Consider the following 21,687-nt stretch of genomic DNA (forward strand, 5'->3'; position numbering starts at 1 on the left):
GCAGCCTGGGATCTACTTTACATACTGGAGGTGAGACAGGGTGGCAGTCACACTAAGTACTGAGGGTGGATAGGGGAAATTTATGCAAGAAGGGGAAATTGAAGATGGATATTGTCCGTTGACCATCACACCTTGTGCCTCACAAAAAGCTGTTTTTTGTGCTTAAGGCAATAAGCTTTTAGAAACCATTGCTGCTGTTTATCTGATTCCTATTTATTCCCTCAATGGCCTTTGGGTAGCTTCCTCACAGAGTGGAATGTAAAGGTGTTTGATTACCATTTGTTCAAATGGGCCAGAAAGGCAGAAATGCCCAAATTCAAGTGTTATCCTTACACTGTCTATGAACTCATCCTCAAATCTGTCATATCTCTGCAATATCACATAGATTGTGAATAACTCTGCATTCAGTGGACAGATGAACCCTCTTGAAGCGAAGACAAATCTACAGGGAAATTAGTCAAGATTCAAGGCATAAAAGAGATTAAAGTATACCATAACTATCCTTCCTTGTTTGTTCAGTCATAGCCATTGAGGTTCTAGAGTTACAGGGCTTGTGATGGGACATTACAGACCTTTATATATATTTATTAGACTTATCCGTATGTGAGGTCACTGTAAAAATGTGAGGCCACTGTAAAAAAAAACACCCTGATGCATAGCCTATAGACCATTCTCCCTCTAACACTCAAGCACATCCAAACCTGCTGAATTCATTGGGACTGCTGCAGGATCCATCGCAACGAAAGTGTCAGGACTGAGTAGAGCATGATGAAAGAACTGACACACAGAACACTTTCAACATCTATCTAAGACTTGTCTCAGTCTAACACAATCACAGTAGTGTACTTTAAAGCCCCCATGCAGTATTTTTAATTGTATTTTTAAATCACTGCTGCATGTCAAATAAATCACTGTGTGTGTTTATTTCATGAAAATAATTTCATTTATTTCCCTGAGCCTCATTTTGCCAATAAAATGCTCAGTCTGATTGTGTGGGCGTGTTGACACAAATGTAAATATACTGACATACACAGCAATGATTGACGGGTAGGATCGTCTAGACTCTAAAGTCTACACTTGCTTACCCCTTCAAAGTTGGAGAATACATGTGCAAATAAAAAATGACTGGTCATTGGTCAGAATAATCAAATCAGATGTCATGGTGGGTTAAAAACACCACCCCACATGAACAGTCTAAAATTCCAGGCATTTTTTTCCACAAACTCTCACACTAAAAGGGCATTATCATAATTTTCACAATTTCAGAGTGTTATTTTGACCTCATAGTGTGGAAATAGCTTCATTAAATCAAATCAAATTGTATTAGTCACATGCGCCGAATACAACAGTGAAATGCTTACTTACAAGACCCTAACCAACAATGCAACCAAAAATACAAATAAGAATAAGAAATGAAAGTAACAAGTATTTAAAGAGCAGCAGTAAAATAACAATAGCGAGACTATATACAGGGGGTACCGGTACAGAGTCAATGTGGAGGCTATATACAGGGGGTACCGGTACAGAGTCAATGTGCGGGGGCACCGGTTAGTCGAGGTAATTGAGGTAATATCTACATGTAGGTAGAGTTATTAAAGTGACTATGCATAGATAATAACAGAGAGTAGCCACTGTGTAAAAGAGGTAGCTATTTGATTAGATGTTCAGGAGTCTTATGGCTTGGGGGTAGAAGCTGTTTAAAAGCCTCTTGGACCGAGACTTGGTGCTCCGGTACCGCTTGCCGTGCTGTAGCAGAGAGAACAGTCTATGACTAGGGTGGCAGGAGTTTTTGGAGCTTTCCTTTGACAACGCCTGGTAAAGAGGTCCTGGGTGGCAGGAAGCTTGGCCCCAGTGATGTACTGGGCCGTACTCACTACCCTCTGTAGTGCCTTGTGGTCGGAGGCTGAGCAGTTGCCATACCAGGCAGTGATGCAACCATGTTCTCGATTGTCCAGCTGTAGAACCTTTTGAGGATCTGAGGATCCATGCCAAATCTTTTCAGTCTCCTGAGGGGGATTAGGTTTTGTTGTGCCCTCTTCACGACTGTCTTGGTGTGCTTGGTCCATGTTCGTTTGTTGGTGATGTGGACACCAAGGAACTTGAAGCTCTCAACCTGCTCCACTACAGCCCCGTTGATGAGAATGGGGGCATGCTCGGTCCTCCTTTTCCTGTAGTCCACAATCATCTCCTTTGTCTTGATCATGTTGAGGGAGAGGTTCTTGTCCTGGCACCACACGGCCAGGTCTCTGGCCACGTCCCTATAGACTGTCTAGTCGTTGTCGGCGATCAGGCCTACCACTGCTGTGTCATCGGCAAACTTAATGATGGTATTGGAGTTGTGCCTGGCCGTGCAGTCATGATTGAACAGGGAGTACAGGAGGGGACTGAGCATGCACCCCTGAGGGGCCCCTGTGTTGAGGATCAGCGTGGTGGAAGTGTTGTTACCTACCCTTACCACCTGGGGGGTGACACGTCAGGAAGTCCAGGATCCAGTTGCAGAGGGAGGTGTTTAGTCCCAGGGTCCTTAGCTTATTGATGAGCTTTGAGGGCACTATGGTGTTGAACACTGAGTTGTAGTCAATGAGTAGCATTCTCATATACAGTAGGTGTTCCTTTTGTCCAGGTATGAAAGGGCAGTGTGGAGTGCAAATGGATCTGTTAGGGTGATATGCAAATTTGAGTGGGTCTAGGGTTTCTGGGATAATGGTGCTGATATGAGCCATGAACAGCCTTTCAAAGCACTTCATGGCGACAGACGTGAGTGCTATGGATTGGTTGTCATTAAGGCAGGTTACCTTAGTTTTCTTGGGCACAGGGACTATGGTGGTCTGCTTAAAACATGTTGGTATTACAAACTCGGACAGGGAGAGGTTGAAAATGTCCGTGAAGACAGTTGGTCAGCGCATCCTCGAAGTAAACGTCCTGGTAATCCGTCTGGCCCTGCGGCCTTGTGAATGTTGACCATTTTAAAGGTCTTACTCACATTGGCTGCAGAGAGCGTGATCACACAGCTGGTGCTCTCATGCACGTTTCAGTGTTATTTGCCTCGAAGCGAGCATAGAAGTAGTTTAGCACGTCTGGTAGGCTTGTGTCACTGGGCAGCTCTCGGCTGTGATTCCCTTTGTAGTTTGTAATGGTATGCAAGCCCTGCCACATCCGACAAGCGTCGGAGCCGGTGTAGTGCGATTCGATCTTGGTCCTATAGTCCCGCTCCTTGAAAGCGGCAACTCTAGCCTTTAGCTCAGTGCAGATGTTGCCTGTAATCCTTGGCTTCTGTATGGGTAGTGTGGGGACGACACCATCGATTCACTTATGGATGAAGCCAATGACTGATGTGGTGTACTCCTCAATGTCATAGGAAGAATGTGCTAGCAAAACAGTCCTGTAGCTTAGCATCTGCTTCATCTGACCACCTTTTTATTGACTGAGTCACAGATGCATCATGGTTTAATTTTTGCTTGTAAGATAGAGAGAATATTAGCTCTGACTTTGCTGACTGCACTGCCCCTTTAAAGTCAACAAATTCACAGGTTTTATGATGAACGGACATGGCTTTGATGCTCTGTTTTCCACTGTAGAGCTGTTCCCATGACGCTGTGTGAGAGCATTCAGGACCCTCCTGAGAGACTGTGAGCCTTTCAGTCCAGCTAATGCATCCTGCCAATTATCTAACAATAAAACCACAGGGCAGACAGACTCAACGGAGACATACACAATGGCTGCTGAAAGTGGTCGCAATGGAAAACTAATTCTGATTATATTTCTGAGTACACAGCGATGGAATTAGTTGTGAAGATAAGCTTTAGATAGAGAGAATATCAGTTGATCTCCGACCTCACGGAAAGAACATATGATCAATATAAATCACAGGATGAGGTCTGAATTTGAAAACGGATTCTCCCGATTACACCCCCTGTTCAGCTGGTCTCGGGTGAAATATTTATCAATAGCATATCCTGCTGTGAACATCTGCTATCAGAACGCATCTAGATGTAGGACTTGAGTAGACAGGTGGATCTCCCATGTGACCTAGAGATGTGACCCCAGAGATAAGAGGGAGTTAGGGCACTGAGTCCTGCTTGCCCATCGGCAGACCTCTTTTGCAATTGTGATGCTATTTTTACAAACCAAGCCACACAGTATTACGCAATCACAGCAAATTATGATGCAGAGGTCTTCTTTTCACCTAGGGGCTACAATGTGTCATGGCTGGGATACAACATGAACACAAGGGTTGCCGAGGACCCAGCCAGTTGATCATCCAAGGAATAACAATTATCACCATCAAGATTCAGGGACATTTCCCCATGGGTGAAATGAAATATTGAGTTAATTTAATTAATTTTTTATTTAACCTTTATTTAACTAGACAAGTCAGTTAAGAACAAAATCTTATTTACAATGACGACCTACCAAAAGGCAAATGGCCTCCTGTGAGGACGGGGGATTACAAATAAAATAAAATATATATAAATATAGGACAAAACACACATCACAACAAGAAAGACAACACAACACTACATAAAGATAGACCTAAGACAACAACATAGCAAGGCAGCAACACAACATGACAACAACATGGTGGCAACACAACATGGTAGCGGCACAAAACATGGTACAAACATTATTGTTAAATTATTGGCAAATTAATATTTGATATACTCTGGCCTATGTAACAAAGATTTTAATAAAACTGCATGCTGTCTGTGTGCCCTATCACCAGCATAATGTGTTCTGTGTAGTGAAAATATTATTAAAGTGAGCACTAAGTGAGCACTAAGCAGAGGTCATCTGGTCAAGGTTGGATGGCTGATCACCCACAAAAGGAAGCTTAGGAAAAGGAAAGGGGTATCAAGAAGAGAAAATAGGAATATCTCGGTCACTATAATGAGTGGGTGCCACGCCCGCCTCGGGCCTCCCTGATGCTGCTACAACTTGTGAAAGGGGGTAGGAATGGAGAATAACCATGGCAATGGTGACGTCTTCTCCCTTGCTCTAATTGGAGGAAACCCCGTGGCCCCAGCCGCAGCCTACACGCCAGTCGAACCCATTTCTGAACTCCCTCCCCCTTTCCCCGCGCTAAATAGCTACTGGCTAATATTACTAGAAATGATTGTTGACAGGAAGAAAAGTCTATTTGTGATTGGAGAATCATTCTCACATAGAGCTGCTCCATCTAGCATGTCTGGTTGAATTTCACGGCTGCTGTTTTTTTGCTCTGCTTCATACCAATCTCACAGCGGATCAATTCGGAGGAACAAATCGGGACCTTAGAAGGTTAGAATATTCAGAAATCAGTTCAAAATATTTTTTGTTTTCTATTTGTAAATGATTGTTCTGTTGTAGTCAAGCTTATGGCATGGTAATGTTATTTTGTAGCAATCCATTCTCAATGAAAGGAGTGGCCCAACGCTAGTAGCTAACTATAGTAGCTTTTAGCTAAACTAACGTTAAATATGTGTGCTAACGTTAATTATATGGCTAGTTGTTGGCTAATTTGCTCCGCTGGCTTGTTTGGCCGTAGCAAGACCGATGCATCGTTTTTGTGGTAAATACATGTCCACCTAGCAGGGATGTAAGTTAGCTTGTTAACTGATTATCTCTAGTGTAAGACTAACGTTAGTCAGCAACCGTGACCACTGGTTAGTTTATAGATAACTAGAAAGCTAAGTACATCGAGTCTTTCTGCGTAAGCTAGTTACGTTTCCACTAGCTAGCGACCCATAGAATTTGACAGATACCACGTCAACGCACGCAGGACGCGCGCACACCATCCGTATGTTGCCAGCGCGTGTAACCTCTGCGAGCTGGATTACTACTGTATCTGGTTATTTTCTAAAGGCTGCAGTGTGTAATATGTTGGTTCTAGGTACAGTACATTCTGGTCATATTCTGTATTCTATAATAAAATTACTTAGTGACATAAACCTTCTGTTTTACATTTGCAGGTTTTTGGTGGAATACTGCGCAGCATCCGCTACTCTCTATCGTTTAGCGCCATCTTCAAGTCCCTCTTGCATTCCTGGACTCCTATTGTTTTTAACCCGTCCGTGACGAATCAAGCTAAGGTTACACACTAAAGAATAAACAATGGATAAAGCGGAGCTTATTCAGAAGGCCAAGTTGGCGGAGCAAGCCGAGCGCTACGATGACATGGCCGCCTCGATGAAGGAGGTAACGGAACAGGGGGGCGAGCTGTCAAACGAGGAGAGGAACCTGCTATCTGTCGCATACAAGAACGTGGTCGGAGCACGGCGGTCGGCATGGAGGGTCATCTCCAGCATCGGACAGAAGACGGAGGGAAGCGACAAGAAGCTCGCAATGGTCAACGAATACCGGGAGAAGGTGGAGGGTGAGCTGAGAGATATCTGCAACGACGTACTGGTATGTAGTACTAGTAGAGCTTCATTTGAATGGAAATGTTGACTGTATCAAATGGGTGTGGATTTTAATATATGGTAGCCTAAGACATGGTTTCCCAAACTTGGTGCTGCCCCCCAGGGTGCATGTTTGTTTTTTGCCCAAGCACTATACAGCTGATTCAAATCATAAGTAGGGGTGTTAACCTCTGTGTTCTGGCTAAATTCCCAATCTGGCCCTCATACCATCATGGCCATCTAAACATCCCCAGCTTCCAATTGGCTCTTTCATCCCCCTTCCTCGCCCCTGTAACTATTCCCCAGGTTGTTGCTGTAAGTGGAAATCTCTCAGTCAACTTACCTGGTAAAAAAAAAAGTTTGGGGAAACCCTGACCCGGGATATTGAATACACCTGTTTCTCGCTCTCACTGCCTCTCACAGCTTGCTACTGGGAAAGTGTGGTCACTGGTCAGACAATTGGTCAGATTTGTATTGTATCATTATATGGGGCAATTTATTTGGATGTAAAGTAATTACATGGACAACAAACATATTGCTTATTTGAAATAGAATTTCAGTAATTCTAGTCCATATATTAGTCATGTCTCACTAGGTCTGGGAAGTCTTTTGTTGTTGGGTCTTTGGACTGCACACCTCATGCTCCTCCAGGGGCATATTTGAGTGCATCAGTGCAAAGCACGAGGCATCAGTAATTCACCCAGCCCTAGTGCTACAGGATTCTTGTCTCTCTGATGTCTGGATAAATGTGCCTTTAGAAAAGGGAGTCTTTTAAAATTAAGAGCAATGCCTTCTCTGAACAGTGAACAATACATTCTGTATGATGAAAGATGTCCATTTCTTCACAAAAGCATAGCCTTCAACTTTTCCTCTCACGTGTTTGACCAGTCTACCATGATTGGGTTTAATTCTCTCAATTCAGGTAGAATTGCACATGTAGGCATTTTTTCTGTGGACTTTTTAATTAATTAATGGAAGTGACCCCAACTCTGGTCTCATTATCAGCAGTGAGTGCTTCCAAGTTCCAACCATTCATTTATTTTGAAACATTTAGTACACCACACATCCCATTTCTATTACTGTAAAATAGAGACTAACATTAGATTGTTTCAATGCACTATGGGTCAAATGTCATGGCCCAGGTTTCCTCAATGAGTTCCTCCAGTCTAAAAAGGGTATCTCCCCTGGCCTCCTGATGAGAAGGAAGTATTGTATTTTCACCCCCTTACCCGGTTCCTTCCTGTTGGGATTCTGTCACAATGAACAATGGGATTTAACCACGTGACGGCGCATACTGACAAAGGTCACAATCCAGTGTGTCTGCAAAGCAAGGTGTGTCAGAATCTGAGAGGTAGGCTCTGGCAGAGCACTAGTGGTGACTGTTCGAGAGCCATGCTGTTACACACCTGAAACGAGGAGTGTGTCCTCCTGTTTTCATAATCGGTCTCATTTGACACATGAGTTGTAATGAAGCTAGCCAAGTGAAGAAGTTCATAGCCAGTTTGCTCAATAGGCTACGTCTCTCAACCCCACTAACCTAACTAGTTACCCATTTGATGCTCTGAATTGCTATGGCGCTCTGTGATTTATTAAACATGAAACATGCAGGAAAATATATTTTATTAGTTTTTAGTAAAATTATTTGACTTTTATTGACTTGAACTTTCTAACAACTTTCTACATCTGTTATTGTTTTCAGCTAAATCCAAGGCTTTACAAGTGAATAGCTCTGTCTGTTTTTTTTCTATTTGGTCTTGATGGTGGATTAAGTGAGGATCTCTGCCGGATTAGCTGGGAGGTTGAGCATTTCCCTGAGCCTCTGACCTTAGACACAAGGTCTGGGATGGGGGGGGTTTGGGGAGGTGGGCAGCATTTGTAAGCACACTGGAGCACAATCCAGCAGTTATCTATACATATTAGCGGTTATGGCTACGACAATGAAAGGTCATACGTCTACTTATTTGTTATTTTATTTTTATATGAAGGCAGCAGAGTGACGAAGGATCCATTCTCTGTTAGAACGTCTAGCCAGGGAGATATTCAAAACTATGAAACCACATTCCATTGCCGCTGCCGTTCTAATTGGGTTGAAGTCGTTTACTTTGACTAATCTGAATGGACACCAACAGAGATTGGGTGGCATATATGCATAGTGGTTCTCTATACATGGGAGCAAGCAAACAATGGATAATCCTACATATGTAGCTAGACATAACCGATAAGCAGATAACTGTAGGATATGGTTGGTGTACTTCAGGTTGAATTACTGCCCTCTCCTTTCCTGAATGAGTCATGTTGTAAACTGTACAGATGGTCACGCTTTCAGACCACACCTTACAGCTACCCCACTTCTTTGCACATGCCACTGTGGTGTGTGTGTGTGTGTGTGTGTGAGAAACACACCCTTCTAGGCTGACTCAGCCCCTTGCCGGTGTTGACTGAGGGTGTGGTGGAGTCAGCCTAGAAAGGTGTTTCACGACTCTTGCCCCAACTCGTTTCCTCTACTCAGCGGCTGGCTACTGATGCAAGTAACCACTATGGGATGGGATTCCTATGTCTACTTTCAGCTGACAGGCTTGGTCTGCACTGGGCTGAAGTGAGCCTGGTGGCAGAGACGACTGGATAATGTGATACTCACTTTCCACTAAGGTGACATCATGCCAGACTGGGCAGGGACATGGTGGAACCTCTCTGCTCTGCTGCCCACAGCCATGCAGACACTGCTGCCCTCTGCTGTGGCCTTACCCACTGTCTGCTTGCACTGTGTTGGTCAAGACCAGGGTTAGGGCTGGGTGATATATCAAACTAATTCAAATGAGATTTTGTGCAATATTCCAAATGCCTAGATTGCAGAAATATGTTCTATTAAAAAAAAACAAATTGTTTGTCTACTTTTTCTTATGTTGTCATTTTGGTCTCATCTCCTTCGCTCCTTCTGTGCTGTGTGCACCTTCCCATTTATACCTGAGATCTGTGTATAATGACGAGATGCACATGTCTCCGCCCCTAAAAATTGAAGTTTTTGTCCCAAAGGCGGGAAGGCAGGCGACAAGCTTAGGTCCAAAATAAGCCAATAGAAATGCATTGGGCTTCACCTCTTCCTCTCTGTTTACATGCACACCAAGCCCCTGCCACTCACACAAAAGATGAGAGATCACTTCTTCTCTGACAAGCAGTTTCAAACTCGCTATTTGCATTTGAGGTTTGGGCCAACAGAATCAGAGACATTATTTTACTATCTATTATTATCTCTAATAGAGAAGTTACCTTTTCTAACAATACCCTTTTTATGTCTCAACTGCTCACATTGAGAGCAGAGCAGACACTACTAAAACAAGAGTATCAATGAACATTGATTCTAGAACATAAATGCTCAGTTTGTCACGCGGCGTTATACTAGCTGTCTAGTGTGAGATTTTATAAATGTACAATAAGCATAAAATACAACTTATAGAAGGAATTTGCAACTCTTTCTCATTCTGAGAAATAAGGTAGGCCACTTGATTTCAACATGTGGACAGGCTAGCATGCTGTTCAAACCGTTGGAGACGGACAGAAGGGTGTGTTCATAACATTTCAACTTTTCTTCCTTGTTAGCTGGCTAATAGATCCATGTTTGCTCAACTTGAACTATATAAAGATTCCTGTCCAGATTTGCTGGATACTCACTAGCATGTGGGCTTGTGCTTGAGAAATGGTTTGAGACCTGTGTTCATTTTTTATAATTTCTGCTTAAAGAAGTTTGTCATTAGTGAATGTGCATTATGCCTGGTTCTGGTTAAATTTGTAACAAGGGCATTTTCATAGACTAACTTGAAAGCCAAGACAGTGATTGCAGAAAAAGCACATTAAATTATTTAGCAAAAATAATTACCTTTAATAGTGGGTCTTATGGTTGTGAGACTTTTATATTTAGCTTTGGTATAATTTCACGAGCCCTGAATTCATTTGATTATTGCTGACTGTTTGAAATGCAGTGTATTTGACCTTTAATTGTACAACAAAGCTTATTTAAAGAACATTATTATTCATACATGCCGCAGAGTGAAGGAAAAGCAGCCAACAGGTCCTCAGCATATGTGGGAACTCCTTCAAGACTGTTGGAAAAGCATTCCAGATTAAGCTGGTTGAGTGAATGCCAAAGGTGTGAAAGCTGTCCAGGCAAAGGGTGGCTACTTTGAAGAATGTGAAATATAACATTTTCATTTGTGTAACACATTTTTGGTTACTACAAGATTCCATGTGTGTTATTTCATAGTTTTGATATCTTCACTATTGTAAAATGTTGAAAATAGTACAAATAAAAACCCTTGAATGAGTAGGTATGTCCCAACTTTTGACTGGTACTGTGTGTGTATATTTAGTGGGGCAAAAAAGTATTTAGTCAGCCACCAATTGTGCAAGTTCTCCCACTTAAAAAGATGAGAGGCCTGTAATTTTCATCATAGGTACACTTCAACTATGACAGACAAAATTAGAAAAAAAATCCAGAAAATCACATTGTAGGATTTTTTAAAATGAATTTATTTGCAAATTATGGTGGAACATAAGTATTTGGTCAATAACAAAAGTTTCTCAATACTTTGTTATATACCCTTTGTTGGCAATGACAGAGGTCAAATGTTTTCTGGAAGTCTTCACAAGGTTTTCACACACTGTTGCTGGTATTTTGGCCCATTCCTCCATGCAGATCTCCTCTAGAGCAGTGATGTTTTGGGGCTGTTGCTGGGCAACACGGACTTTCAACTCCCTCCAAAGATTTTCTATGGGGTTGAGATCTGGAGACTGGCTAGGCCACTCCAGGACCTTGAAATGCTTCTTACGAAGCCACTCCGTTGCCCGGGCGGTGTGTTTGGGATCATTGTCATAATGAAAGACCCAGCCACGTTTCATCTTCAATGCCCTTGCTGATGGAAGGATGTTTTCACTCAATCTCACGATACATGGCCCCATTCATTCTTTCCTTTACACGGATCAGTCGTCCTGGTCCCTTTGCAAAAAAACAGCCCCAAAGCATGATGTTTCCACCCCCATGCTTCACAGTAGGTATGGTGTTCTTTGGATGCAACTCAGCATTCTTTGTCCTCCAAACATGACGAGTTGAGTTTTTACCAAAAAGTTCTATTTTGGTTTCATCTGACCATATGACATTCTCCCAATCTTCTTCTGGATCATCCAAATGCTCTCTAGCAAACTTCAGACGGGCCTGGACATGTACTGGCTTAATCAGGGGGAAACGTCTGGCACTGCAGGATTTGAGTCCTTGGCGGCGTAGTGTGTTACTGATGGTAGGCTTTGTTACTTTGGTCCCAGCTCTCTGCAGGTCATTCACTAGGTCCCCCCCCCGTGTGGTTCTGAGATTTTTGCTCACCGTTCTTGTGATCATTTTGACCCCACGGGATCAGATCTTGCGTGGATACCCAGATCAAGGGAGATTATCAGTGGTCTTGTATGTCTTCCATTTCCTAATAATTGCTTCCACAGTTGATTTCTTCAAACCAAGCTGCTTACCTATTGCAGATTCAGTCTTCCCAGCCTGGTGCAGGTCTACAATGTTTCTGGTGTCCTTTGACAGCTCTATGGTCTTGGCCATAGTGGAGTTTGGAATGTGACTGTTTGAGGTTGTGGACAGGTGTCTTTTATACTGATAACAAGTTCAAACAGGTGCCATTAATACAGGTAACAAGTGGAGGACAGATGAGCCTCTTAAAGAAGTAGTTACAGGTCTGTGAGAGCCAGAAATCTTGCTTGTTTGTAGGTGACCAAATACTTATTTTCCACCATAATTTGCAAATAAATTCATTAAAAAATCATACAATGTGATTTTCTGGATTTTTAAAATCATTTTGTCTCATAGTTGAAGTGTACCTATGATGAAAATTACAGGCCTCATCTTTTTAAGTGGGAGAACTTGCACAATTGGTGGCTGACTAAATACTTTTTGCCCCACTGTATATATGTGAATTGCCCATAAGTTTTAAATAATAGTGATATGATTTTTAAACCATATCGTCCAACCCTAACCAGGCTTTCCGTTAGCCGCTGGCTTTTGGACAAAAATGAATAAATGAACAGCCAATAAATAAAATGGGCATCGGGCAGTAGAATAAATAAATCCCATTGCAAAATAATACTTTTCAGCCTATACATCGATGGAAACACGTTAGACCGGTCATGCTTATCGGTCTATAGGTTACTTATGTGCTTTTATATGCCCAATCATTGAGAAAAAAATTCTAAATGCAATCTTGGGTTTAAAACACAGTTAAGGCCACGATTTAATAAATCGAAGTGCGCTTCCCATTCTGCATTCAAATGCTTAGGCAACGGTGGGCAGGCTTCAGTGTTTCACACACCACTTTGCATTATAAGCTGGAGGCAGTATGCATTTTGAAAACATGTACTTAATTGTGTGAAACCTTAACTTTTTACTTCATATTACGAGGCAAATGAACTTAAATCCAATTAACATTTTATTTGTCCCATGCTTCGTAAAACAACGTGTGGACAAACGGTGAAATGCTAATTTCCCATCAATACAGAGAGAAAGAAAATAGTTAAATAATAGAAAGTAAAACATGTAATAATAACTTGACTATATACAAGGGGTGCAGCTGTATTCACTTTTTGAGGATCTGAGGGCCCATGCCAAATCTTTTCAGCCTCCTGAGGGGAAGAGACGTTGTTGTGCACTCTTCACGACTGGTGGTGTTTGGACCATGATAGATCCTTAGGGATGTGGACACAGAGGAACTTGGTTTCGACCCGGTCCACTACAGCCACATCAACGTAAATGGAGGCATGCTCGGCCCTCCTTTCCAGCTCTTTTGTCTTGCTGATGTTGAGGAAGAGGTTGTTGTCCTGGCACCACACTGCCAGGTCTCTGACGACCTCCCTATAGGCTGTCTCATCATTGGTGATCATACCTACCACCGCTCATTGAGTGCAGTCTTAGTGCCAGCATTGGTTTGGTGGTAAATGGACAGCTACGAAAAATATGTCAACTCTCTTGGTAAATAGTATTGTTTTTAAAGTTATTTTGATGTACTGGTTGTATGAATTTGGGATCTATTGTCCTAGAGTCTGTTTGGAATAGGCTGTTTCTTTCTTGCACAGAACGACAAGCTGACCAATAGAATATGTACTTTTCTACAATGGGGAATAGATTGACATAGGCTAGTGATGTTGCTGTTCTTTACTCATGTTGGCTGAGAAAGTAAATGTGGACACTTATTGTAACATCTTCAAAGTTCAAATCGAAATTCGGTAAGAAGGACGCGTGCCGTTGTAACCTCGAGTTGCATGTTCTGTTAATCACGTTTAGATTAAGGTACATATTCTCATTCTGAGCACTGTGGGTGGACACCCTAATTAGGTTACTCACCCAATCCATAAGGGTCAGGTCAATTTAAAATGCTGCCGGTCAAATGTCCGGTGCCACATTTTCCTGTTGAAAACCCTGGCCTAGTCATACTTTATAGTACTAGTTCATGCATGCTGAGTAGTTGCCCCTAATAACCACCACAATCTGTTGGCAACTGTAGTTTGTAAGCGACTACAGGCGGTCGTGGTCAGAATCTGATAACTTATTGTTGATTAAACAATGTTGACTGAGAATGATGCAGGCAGTTTTCAGCACTCCAGTTTCAGCAATAGGTAAGACTGAACAGGGCCCAATTACAAAACCATCCAGGCTGGTTGTCTCTTCACCTGTGGATATAACCTTGGCAAGACGCATTTTTCAAAGTCAAACCATTTAGGTTGTCATGGCGATGACCCACATTTCTCGAAGATAATTGAAAACCCAGCCAGATTGACACAGTAGTCTTGACAGAATCACACAAAAATATGCCTATCCGGATGTTCAGGATACACTCATCTCCAACACGAGCACAGCTGCAAATTGCAATCCATTTGTTTGAGGAGTGCGATACTGCAATTAGTCAAACCCTGGAGAATTTCGACACCAGCTCTTAGTAGGCCTATGCCTATATCATGGCCACATAGGGGAGATGGGGCACTGGGTTTTATGGAGCACAGTGCTCTTGCCTGTGTCCTATCCATTAAGGCACACCGTAGCAAAACGTTTTACAACGAAAACCGAGAACAAGCATTTCTTATTGGACATGTTCAGGTAATTCATCCCTGTTTCATTCCGTTTGGTACCTGTAATAGACTACTCTGTGGTCTGAGTGAAACTGAAGCGCCGTGTGAACTGAACGCATTGTGAAAATCCAAGCCGCTTCCCCTCCACTCGTTTGCAGCCAGGGAGACGTATAGGAAGGAATGCTTGACATTTTGAGTGTACCATGTATCGTCTCGACTAATCTGTCTAAGTAGGTCGGTTGGGAGTGGTTGGTCTAAGTCGGGGCTGGGTTGGAGTAAGTGGGGGCTGGGCCGTTTGGGAGTGGTTGGAGTAAGTGGGGGCTGGGCCGGGTGGGAGTGGTTGGAGTAGGTGGGGCTGGGTCGGGTGGGAGTGGTTGGAGTAGGTGGGGGCTGGGTCGGGTGGGAGTGGTTGGAGTAGGTGGGGGCTGGGCCGGGTGGAAGTAAGTGGGGGCTTGGTCGGATGGGAGTGGTTGGGGCTGGGCCGGATGGGGTGGTTGGGGCTGGGCCGGGTGGGAGTGGTTGGGGCTGGGCCGGGTGGAGGTAAGTGGGGGGCTAGGTCGGTTGGGAGTGGTTGGAGTAGAGTGGGGGGGCTGGGCTGGGTCGGGAGTGGTTGGAGTTGGGCCGGGTGGGAGTGGTTGGAGTAAGTGGGGGCTGGGCCGGGTGGACAGCCTCATCTGGGGTGAACTTGTTTAATCTGGTATTTGAAACCAGTTACGGTGACCTTAAACCCTTGGTCTCACTGACACAGATTAGCAGTAAAGCTGTAATCAGGCAGCAATCCGGCCCTTCGAGATCCTGATGAGTTGGCCACTGGATGGTTAGGCTCCTTCACGCTAGCTAACTGGGGATTTAGCGTTCCAGAACTCAATGTCAGGAGCTGATAATTTTCCCTTACAGAAGGAAACATGCATGGGATTGAATCCCACATGGCGTGTGTGGGGCACCTACTATCTTACCTGTACCCTCTACAGTCTATTTAGTGCGTTGCATAGGAACTGGTCTGCAGTAATAGTGGAGTTTCTGCTGCTGTGGGGTTTAAATATTGGTGCTTTGGAGACCCTGTGAGTGATATCGAAGATGTAGCTTGCAAGTGATACTACTTGCATTCAGCTGTTGGTTTTGCTTCCCGAGAGTCGCTGTGCCACTAAGACAGAGCAGTGAGGGACGTTGGTACAAAAGAAGTCTGGATGAATCTAGGGCAAAAGATGGTCTGGAACCTGCAGTGGGGATGGCCTATTTGTGGACAAGTTGGAATGACTTGTCGCAGTGTAACATGCTGGCTCCCTCCCTGCTTGTACTTGACCTATTGCTGCGTGTCCATATGCACAGCTAGGCTCTTGGTGGGGACAGAACAGGCTTGATTAATGATGCAGAGGTGTCCAGGCTGTCCACTCCACTCGGTGTGACCACGGCAGTCTTATAACGTGCCCTTGTGTGGGCACATTGCTGCATGGACATCACACGATGTCATTATATCTGCTTGTTCATCAAGTGACACAACTAGCCTGGTCAGGATTTTTCAACCACATTTTTATACAATTGTTTATATTCAACTTTGAATCCTGTGGTCCTCATTGATACACCTCCTTGGTCCAGTACAGTCACTAATGCTGCTGCTAATCCAGTTTTTGTTAGTTTCATCTCAGTTGTAATGGAAAGATTGATGCTAGTTGCTGTCTGTGACTTCACTTATCTGCCCACCACTGGTGTGGGAGGATTTTGGTTAGGAACTCTGGAAATGATGGGAACTCCACTCGCATGGTCATGTTTGGGTGGATGTTGTCTCAGCCAATCATAAGCAACCTTCTTTAGCCAGTCAGTAGGTTTGAAGATTTTGAAATGGGGTTACACAAACACAACTTAAAGGAAACATTGACTGTCAAATGGAAGGTTTATGCAGTGTGAACAATTTATAAATCTGTGTTTCCTTCCCACAGGAACTGCTGAATAAATATTTAATTGAGAACTCCACAAATGCTGAAAGCAAAGTCTTCTATCTTAAGATGAAGGGCGACTACTATAGATACCTTGCCGAAGTCGCCTCTGGGGATGACAAAACAGGTGAGATTGCAATGAAATTGAACTGAATGCGGCAAAGGTATTTGCCATGTTGTGATTTTTCAAGCAATAGTCCTACATTTTAGGGGGGATGACGACATCCTAAGCAGGTTTTACTGACTTTATTGGCCTCAGACTCCCCCTTGTACCCATTGTGTGACGCACACTAAAGAGAGCTCTATGCCCTATTTTAGACCTGTTATTAGCTTGTTATTAGCATGTGCAATTCAAATGGGTCCAGGAAAAAGGAAATAAATGTGCCGCTCAACTGCGAGTTGCTTATTGCTGAGAATGTACCACAGTCAGAATTGTCCAATACTGCATTTGTAGTCTTCCATCTAGCAGCCACTAGCTGTCAAAGTCCACTCTCCTGTATCTTAATCACTATAGAGTGAATTTAGCTCACAAGGTTATCAGGCTTCTGTCATTGTTACACTTGATTGTAATCCAAATAAGTCAGATAGGGTGCCATACTGTATCATTGCCTCCAATAAAGTCCATTCTGATCTTTTTACTTCCCCAGCAACCATAGAGCACTCTCAGGAGGCGTACCAGCAGGCATTTGACATCAGCAAGAAGGAGATGGACCCCACGCATCCCATCCGCCTGGGCCTGGCCCTCAACTTCTCAGTCTTCTTCTACGAGATCCTCAACTCTCCAGAGAAAGCCTGCTCACTGGCCAAACAGGTCAGTCCTGCGCCTCTCCCCTGTTTGCTTTAGGTATGGGGACTTTGTTACAGATGTTATCTGCTTGTTCCATGTCAGAACAAATGAAAGGGAATGTTAAGTGGTGTGTTTGATTGAATTGTTAACAAGTATGTGAATGGGCGGAGAATGTTTCTTCTGGGAAAGGTTATTACAATGGGAGATCTCAAGTATATGACTTTATATCTGTGCTGGACAAGCAGAGGGTTTACTTGATGGTAGCTTGGATTTTGTATAGCGATTCTTCTTTTAAACTTGCCGTGTGCTTTTTGTCTCTCCAGGCATTTGATGACGCCATTGCAGAGCTGGACAAACTGAACGAGGAGTCATACAAAGACAGCACTCTCATCATGCAGCTGCTCAGAGACAACCTGACAGTTAGTACCCTTCCCTCTCTGCTCTCCCCATGTTCTTCATTTTAGTCAAACAATGCTTAGACTGTTACAAGTTTAATTTAGTTAAAAATGAAGACTATGATAATGTATAGTTTGAGGAAGACTGTCAGCGTGGGGTAATGAGTTGTTAGAGGAAGTAAGCTAAGATGTGTTTAACGTCAATGTGTCTCTTTCCAGTTATGGACATCCGACAACGCGCCTGAGGAAGGCGAGGCTGGAGAAGCTGGCGAAGCCGGAGAGAACGAGAACTGAAACTCACAGGGTCATCTCTCTCTCAAAAAAAAAACCTTTTTACACATCTCCATTCCTGTATTGCTCCACTTAAAGTCTTTTAGCAATGAAACCCATTACTGAACAAAAGCTGCATGTGGAAATTCCTAAATAATTTGACTTTTCACGCTGCAGCTTTTGTGCAAATAAAAGAGAAAAATATTGATTGAGGGGGGGGGGGTGAAACCTCCATTCCTTGGTTTGTTTGTCCTGACCTTCCATACGTGCAGTTTCTCCTGTTAGTAAAGTATTAATAGCTTCTTTTTATCAATGTTTTAGTCCAAATTAGAGGAAAAAATAAGACATTCTAGGGCTTTTTGCTGAGCTACTAAATCTTAGTCCCATCAAAACACAAGGGGAGTTAAGATGTTAGAACAGGGGTGTCTGTTAAGCAAATTCAATGAATTGTTCCCTCACCCTCCATAGGCTTGTTCTCTATTTCTCCACATGGATATCCTGTATGGTTACAGCTGCTGACATCCTCCACACGGTTACCTTGTATGGTTACAGCTGCTGACATCCTCCACACGGTTACCTTGTATGGTTACAGCTGCTGACATCCTCCACACGGTTACCTTGTATGGTTACAGCTGCTGACATCCTCCACACGGTTACCTTGTATGGTTACAGCTGCTGACATCCTCCACACGGTTATCCTGTATGGTTACAGCTGCTGACATCCTCCACACGGTTATCCTGTATGGTTACAGCTGCTGTGGTTACAGCTGCTGACATCCTCCACACGGTTACCTTGTATGGTTACAGCTGCTGTGGTTACAGCTGCTGACATCCTCCACACGGTTACCTTGTATGGTTACAGCTGCTGACATCCTCCACACGGTTATCCTGTATGGTTACAGCTGCTGACATCCTCCACACGGTTACCTTGTATGGTTACAGCTGCTGACATCACGGTTACCTTGTATGGTTACAGCTGCTGACATTACCTTGTATGGTTACAGCTGCTGTGACGTCCTCCACGGTTATCCTGTATGGTTACAGCTTACCTTGTATGGTTACAGCTGCTGTGACGACATCCTCCACACGGTTACCTTGTATGGTTACAGCTGCTGTGACGTCCTCCACACGGTTATCTTGTATGGTTACAGCTGCTGTGACGTCCTCCACACGGTTATCTTGTATGGTTACAGCTGCTGACATTGCTGCAGGGAGGGCCAGTCAATGAGCTGGCACCAAGTATCACAGCCAGGTGATTTCCATTGGTTCTGAAAATGTTTTTCCTCGCTCCCCCCTGGTTATGACATTCACAATAAAGCATGTCTGGTTGAAGAGAAGCGGTGGAGGCTTTCTGAAGACCAAAACAAAAATAAATACTCCTACATGCATGTAATTGAATGGTACACTGGAATGGGAACCAATGCGCTATACACACCAAGTCCAAATGTCAAATTTAGTACTTTTCAATGCAGGTTTGTGCACGTGTTAATTAACAAGGGTGTTTGGTTAGTCCAGTGATTTGTCATTAGATTTGGACCACTATGTTTTTGCTAATCATCGATTGTAGTTCCCAAAAGCCTCGTGGAAATGTTAATGCCCTATGTTTCAGCTATGTAACATGAATAAAAATGAAATTTTATAAACCCATCTCGAGATAGGATCTTTCTTAAAGGGAATTTAGGCTTGTGCTGTTTCTTTTCAAATTGTATGATTTGCTGCTTTCAACCAGCGTTCATGTAGGAAAACACCACAATATTGTGGGGGGGGGGGGCAAATATCACGTGATTGATTAATTTTTAGAAGAGTAAAGACACCCATTCCAATAGTGGAAAGGAGAACATCTGCAGGCTATAGACCTACCGCATTTAAATTAATGAGTATGGTATGCAGTTATTCCCTGTCCTAAATGTCTACCATTAGTATAATTTTGTTCAATATGAAATATTTGTACAAAAAAATATATAGTTTTCTCAGATGCAGCGCATGTTGCTTTTTTTCCTTTTACGTTTTTATTAATCTTCCGGGTGTAGAAAGCAGCCATTGCTAATTAAATGACTGAGTAACTTCAAATGTGTTAATCTACAATATATTATTAGACATTCAAAGTTTGAGCTATATATCCAAGGCTTGCGAATATAACTTAAGTCGCAATCGGAATAATTTTGGTTAAAAAGTCAAGCGCGAACAAGGACCGCTAAGCAAACTTGCTTGACCTAGGTAAAATGAGTTTTATACTGGATGTTCGGTTTCTCTCGTCATTAGCTATTGAACCAACCAACCAAGCATGCCTATGAATATGATATATTCTGAATCGGGATGGAGAAAATTCCACGGCTTTCAATCTTCAATAGCTCTTACACAAAGCGTGTAATGACTATGAAAAGCATAGATTCTGAATCACGGGAGGATGGAGAAAAATCCACAGATTTTTTTGTTTCAATCTTCTTCTTTGTTTATGTTCTAAAATGGTCTGTTTCAGACTTAAGACATCCTCCAGCACTTTTTGAACTTTACTGTTGGAAAGTGATATCCTACGTATAAATACAGTAAACTACACACACCAAAGGGTAAAGTTGTGTTTTTTAGACACAACTGCAAAGTTCAAGGAGTAGGGCATTCAAAGAGTTGGGAAGTCGTGATGTCATCGGCCTCCCCCTTGCTGAGGAGCAACAGAGAACAAAAGAGGAAATGCCCACCCCTCCACTTGTGATGTCATGACTTACCTAGACCACCTATTGAGATGTACCTTTTAAGTAAATCAGGTGTTAAAAGAGGTGAAAAGGAGACTCGAGTGCCACTTTAAAGTGTTAAAGAGCAGATTTGTGGGGTGGGAGGAGGAGGGTGATTAATGGACTGACTCATTCACTCTAGCTGTTACACCACATGCAGTGATTAGGTCCATCTGCAAATCAGCATTTAGAACCAGAGAGTGAGGAAAAGTGTGTGTGTGTGAGAGAGAGAAATAAAGTGAGAGAGAGGGGGAGGATGGCTCATGAACACAATCAGTAAAACGGCCTTTTATTACAATGCCTTGTGCTCCTGGTTGTAGCCTAATCAAAGGGAATTACTGACCCCGCCAAATGGAATGTATTTGTCCACAATATGTTTCAGGGGATTTTAACTTTAGATTAAACGTGACTGTTTTCAGTTCTCTTTAGAAGAATGAAATACTTACAGTGAACCAGCCTCAGAACAATCACATGGATGATTTTACAACGATCACTATCTCATAGGAACAGGTGTTATTTAGAGGCGTTCAAAAACAATGACTGCACAGTAAAACCAAGAGCCAGCTAATTCACTCCTTCACACACCTGGTTTTCTGCCCATGCATCGAAGAGCATGCTGCCCTGTGTTGTGGCTCTATAATATGCACAATGGTCTGGTACTGAAGAATTCTAGAGCTCACATACACAGAGTGTACAAAACTTTAGGATCACCTTTCTAATATTGAGTTGCACCCCCTTTTGCCCTCAGAACAGCCTCAATTCGTTGGGGCATGGACTCTACAAGGTGTCAAGCATTCCACAGAGATGCTGGCCCATGTTGACTCCAATGCTTCCCACAGTTGTGTCAAGATGGCTGGATGTCCTTTGGCGACCATTTTTGACACAGGAAACTGTTGAGTGTAAAAAACCCAGCAGCGTTTCATTTCTTGACACACTCAAACCGGTGCGCCTGGCACCTACTACCATATCCCGTTCAAAGGCACTTAAATCTTTTGTTATTCACCCTCTGAATGCAGACATACACAATCCATGTCTCAATTGTCTCAAGTCTTAAAAACCCTAATTTACTTGTCTCCTCCCCTTCAACTA

At 43.1% G+C, this 21,687-nt stretch overlaps 1 protein-coding gene and 1 long non-coding RNA gene across 2 annotated transcripts; one reads left to right on the plus strand and one right to left on the minus strand.

Moving 5' to 3' along the window:
• The first annotated feature begins 5,136 nt into the window (after nucleotides 1–5,136).
• LOC112247291 (14-3-3 protein zeta-like) lies at nucleotides 5,137–17,955 on the plus strand. The gene is made up of 6 exons (XM_024416011.2): nucleotides 5,137–5,277; nucleotides 5,949–6,384; nucleotides 16,421–16,544; nucleotides 17,065–17,228; nucleotides 17,528–17,623; nucleotides 17,819–17,955. The coding sequence occupies exons 2-6, from the start codon at nucleotides 6,091–6,093 to the stop codon at nucleotides 17,891–17,893; spliced, it is 753 nt and encodes a 250-aa protein (XP_024271779.1). The 5' UTR covers nucleotides 5,137–5,277; nucleotides 5,949–6,090; the 3' UTR covers nucleotides 17,894–17,955.
• A 729-nt stretch (nucleotides 17,956–18,684) lies between these two features.
• On the minus strand, nucleotides 18,685–18,915 carry LOC121846132. The gene is made up of 2 exons (XR_006083055.1): nucleotides 18,859–18,915; nucleotides 18,685–18,796 (listed from the first exon to the last, which is right to left on the minus strand). It is a non-coding gene; the product is annotated as an uncharacterized LOC121846132 (long non-coding RNA).
• Between the last annotated feature and the right edge of the window lie 2,772 nt (nucleotides 18,916–21,687).

This window comes from Oncorhynchus tshawytscha, unplaced genomic scaffold (assembly GCF_018296145.1).
Source record: "Oncorhynchus tshawytscha isolate Ot180627B unplaced genomic scaffold, Otsh_v2.0 Un_contig_1824_pilon_pilon, whole genome shotgun sequence".
Classification (NCBI taxonomy): domain Eukaryota; kingdom Metazoa; phylum Chordata; class Actinopteri; order Salmoniformes; family Salmonidae; genus Oncorhynchus; species Oncorhynchus tshawytscha.

Excerpts from the sequence above, each read along its gene's own strand:
- LOC112247291 (XM_024416011.2), top strand. The coding sequence starts at position 6,091 with ATGGATAAAGCGGAGCTTATTCAGAAGGCCAAGTTGGCGGAGCAAGCC. Across the intron at positions 6,385-16,420 it reads ATATCTGCAACGACGTACTG|GAACTGCTGAATAAATATTT; the intron begins GTATGTAGTACT and ends TCCTTCCCACAG. Across the intron at positions 16,545-17,064 it reads CTCTGGGGATGACAAAACAG|CAACCATAGAGCACTCTCAG; the intron begins GTGAGATTGCAA and ends TTACTTCCCCAG.